This window comes from Crocuta crocuta, unplaced genomic scaffold (assembly GCF_008692635.1).
Source record: "Crocuta crocuta isolate KB4526 unplaced genomic scaffold, BGI_CrCroc_1.0 scaffold978, whole genome shotgun sequence".
Lineage (NCBI taxonomy): Eukaryota > Metazoa > Chordata > Mammalia > Carnivora > Hyaenidae > Crocuta > Crocuta crocuta.
This window is the reverse complement of record NW_027530876.1, coordinates 215,161-218,239: the sequence shown is the minus strand read 5'-3', so window position 1 is coordinate 218,239 and position 3,079 is coordinate 215,161. Positions and strand designations below refer to the sequence as shown.

General features: G+C 55.0%; 1 protein-coding gene across 2 annotated transcripts in view; it reads right to left on the bottom strand.

Moving 5' to 3' along the window:
• Positions 1-3,079, bottom strand: part of ATP2B3 (ATPase plasma membrane Ca2+ transporting 3) — a 45,528-nt gene that overhangs the window by 30,410 nt on the left and 12,039 nt on the right. For both annotated transcript variants that reach the window (XM_077769635.1, XM_077769636.1), the window contains exons 9-11: positions 3,017-3,079; positions 2,113-2,355; positions 1,473-1,714 (exon numbers count right to left, since the gene is read on the bottom strand). The exon at positions 3,017-3,079 is cut by the window's right edge and continues 26 nt beyond it. In XM_077769635.1, coding sequence (XP_077625761.1) covers positions 1,473-1,714; positions 2,113-2,355; positions 3,017-3,079 — 548 coding nt within the window. The remainder of the gene's footprint in view (positions 1-1,472; positions 1,715-2,112; positions 2,356-3,016) is intronic.

The window sequence follows — 3,079 nt, the reverse complement described above, 5'->3', positions numbered from 1 at the left end:
TTTTATAACAGCTTTATTGAGATACAATTCACATAACATATAATGTATCCATTTAAAATGTGCAATTCAGGGGCGCCTAGGTGGCTCAGTCGGTTGAGTGACTTCAGCTCCGGTCATGATTTAACAGTTCATGGGTTAGAGCCCCACATTGGGCTCACTGCTGTTAGCATGGAGCCTGCTTCAGATCCCCTGTCCCCCTCTCTCTCTCTGCCCCTCCCTAGCTCATGTGCACTCTCTCTCTGTCTCTCAAAAATAAATAAACATTAGGGAAAAAAGAATATTAAAAAAATCCTTCCTCCTGGGTGCCTAGATGTCTCACTTAAGTGTCCAACTTTGACTCAGGTCAGGATCTCGGTTTGTGGGTTCGAGCCCTGCATCAGGTTCTCTGCTGTCAGCATAGAGCCTGCTTGTGATCCTCTGCTTCCCTTTCTTTCTGCCCCACCCCCACATGTGCGTGCGCTCTCTCTCTCTCTCTCTCTCTCTCAAATAAACCCTACACAACTGACACAAGAAATAAAGAGATAAACCAGATTTCATCATGTAAAAACACATGTGAATCCAAGGATGAATGAAGACAGTGAAAAGGCATTTGCAAATCAGGTATCTGCTAAAGATCTAGTATCCAGAATATATCGAGAACTCTTCCAGGTCAACAACAGAACCATGAATAATTCAAATCAAAGATGAGCAAAGGACTTGAATGGCTCTTTCTCCCAAGAAGACACAAATGGCCTGAAATTTGGCCATTTCAGGGTCGACATCCCTAGTCATCAGGGAAATGCAAACCAAGCCCCCGTGGGGTCCCAGCTCATAATGTGGGAAACAGTTTGGTGGTTCCTCAGAAAGTTAACCTGTGTCACCGTGGGACGCAGCCTTCCGCTCCCAGGAATGCGCCCAAGAGAACTGAGAGTATATATCCCAACAAACAGCCATACATCCATGTTCACGGCAGCGAGGCTCACAGTAGCCAAAAGGCAGAAACCAGCTGGGTGCCAGCCAAAGGCCGAATGGATAAGGAAAATGTGGTCTATCTGCACAATGGACTAGAGCCCAGCCAGCAGAAGGAACGAAGCACCCATCTCCACTACAACACGGATGAACCTTGACAGTGTTGTGCTCTGTAGAGGCAGCCTGACACATAAGGCCATACGTTGTATGATTCCGTTTAGTTTATGTCAAATGGCCATGATTGGCAAATCCATAGAGAAAGGACATGAATGGCTGTCAGGGGCTGGTTGGGGGCGGGGGATGGGAGTGACTGTTTATGGGGACAGGGTTGCCTTTCGGGGGAGATGACTTAAACGCTCTGTTAATGCGCTACACCGGGAATATACTTGCCGCCACTCCGCTGTAGGTTTTAGCGCGATTACGATGGTCAATTTCATGCTATGTCTATTTTACCGTGAGAGTAAACTCAGAAGCCTGGTACTCTGCAGCCCCCAGCCCTAGGCTGCCTCTCGTTGCCCGCTCACTTTTTCAGCAGGATCTCCGAGGCGCCCTTGCTGAAGAGGCGGAAGCCGCCATCAGGCATGCGGATGACCGTGCTCATGGACTTGCGGACCGAGTTGAAGGTGTACACTTTGTAAAGTTTGTCTTCTGGAATCTGCTCCCGCACAGGCTGGAAGTCCCGCTTCAGGTCCAGGACAAAGCCCAGCAGAGCACACTCCGTCTTGTTGCCCACTTGGCGTGGGAGAGCGCCTTCCTTCTCTGGAGGCTACAAGGCAAGGAGAACCAGCGTGGCACTGGGTGCCCGAGTCCACCCTCCTTGCTGCCCCCAGGACCCTAGCCTGGCTGTGGCCACCGTGTCTTTAGGGTATGGTGGCAGGGAGCCGAGGAGGGCCTCCACGTGGAGCAGACGGGCAGGCTTGCCAGCATTTACCAGGCTCGGAAGGGGTTTCCAAACCCTGCACGTCCTGCCTAGCAGCCAGGACAAGAGCCCAGAGATGAGATGGAGGGCAGTCAGCACCCCCAGAGACCACCGTAGCTCTGGCCAAAGGTTCTTAAGACAGCCCAGAGAGGCCCTGGTGGCCGCTGACGTCGCAGTCTCCTGCCCGGCCCCCTTCCCTCACCCCACCCCTACTTGGCCCCGCCTGCCGCCCGCTCCCTGCTCACTAGTATTTTGGTGGTGTAGGCACTGTTGATGGAGATGGCGTGGACCAGGAGGTCGAGGATCTTGGGGGTCAGGGTGCTGGGGGCTGGAACCTCTTTGTAGTGGGTGTCCCCGAGGTAGGACTGGACCACGGTCATACGGTTGGTGGTGAGCGTGCCCGTCTTGTCTGAGCAGATGGCTGTGGCATTGCCCATGGTCTCACAGGCATCCAGGTGGCGGACCAGGTTGTTGTCCCTCATCATTTTCTGTGAAGGGCATAGACGGGGGCTTGGGTAGCCAGCTGTCCTTGGAAAGGATGGCCCGTGGGGTGGGGGAGCAGGAGGTCATCAGCCCGTTATGCGTGACTCTGCTCTGCCCAGCCAGCTTTCCATGCGGCACTAACAGCCCAGGGGGCCTCAGTCGGCTGGCATGTACCCTCACCGCCGGGCACGGTGTGACGTCACTAGGAGTGACGGCAGAGCGGGAGAACTCGCGGGAGACAGGCCAGGCGGTCGACTCTGGGCGCTCCTCCCCAGAGCTCACCTGGGGCCTCCCTGCTGCCCCAGACAATCCCCCCCCCCCCACAGCCCCCGCTCAGCTCATCCACTGTCTCTGTGCTTGCCCCGCCTGACAGAGTCTCTGCCATGCTTCACCCACGGTCTCTCAGTGTTCTCGGCGTCACCAGATAACCTTTCCCCCTGCACCTGCTTCTGCAAGGGACAGCAACGTCCTCAGCTTCCTGCCATCATCCTGCAGATGCTAGGTCTATCCCACCGCCTGACTGCTGTCCGGCTCATCCCAGCCACCCCACTCTCCCCCCCTCCTCCCAGACTGACCCCAGGTTGCTTAATGGCTTGGAACTCCAGTTTCTGGGTCTGCTTCCTGGTATCAAGGCATTCTCGCGCGTACTGTGTTTGTTATTATTACCTTGACAGAGTAGGCTAAGGAGATGGTGACAGCAAGAGGCAGGCCCTCCGGGACGGCCACAAC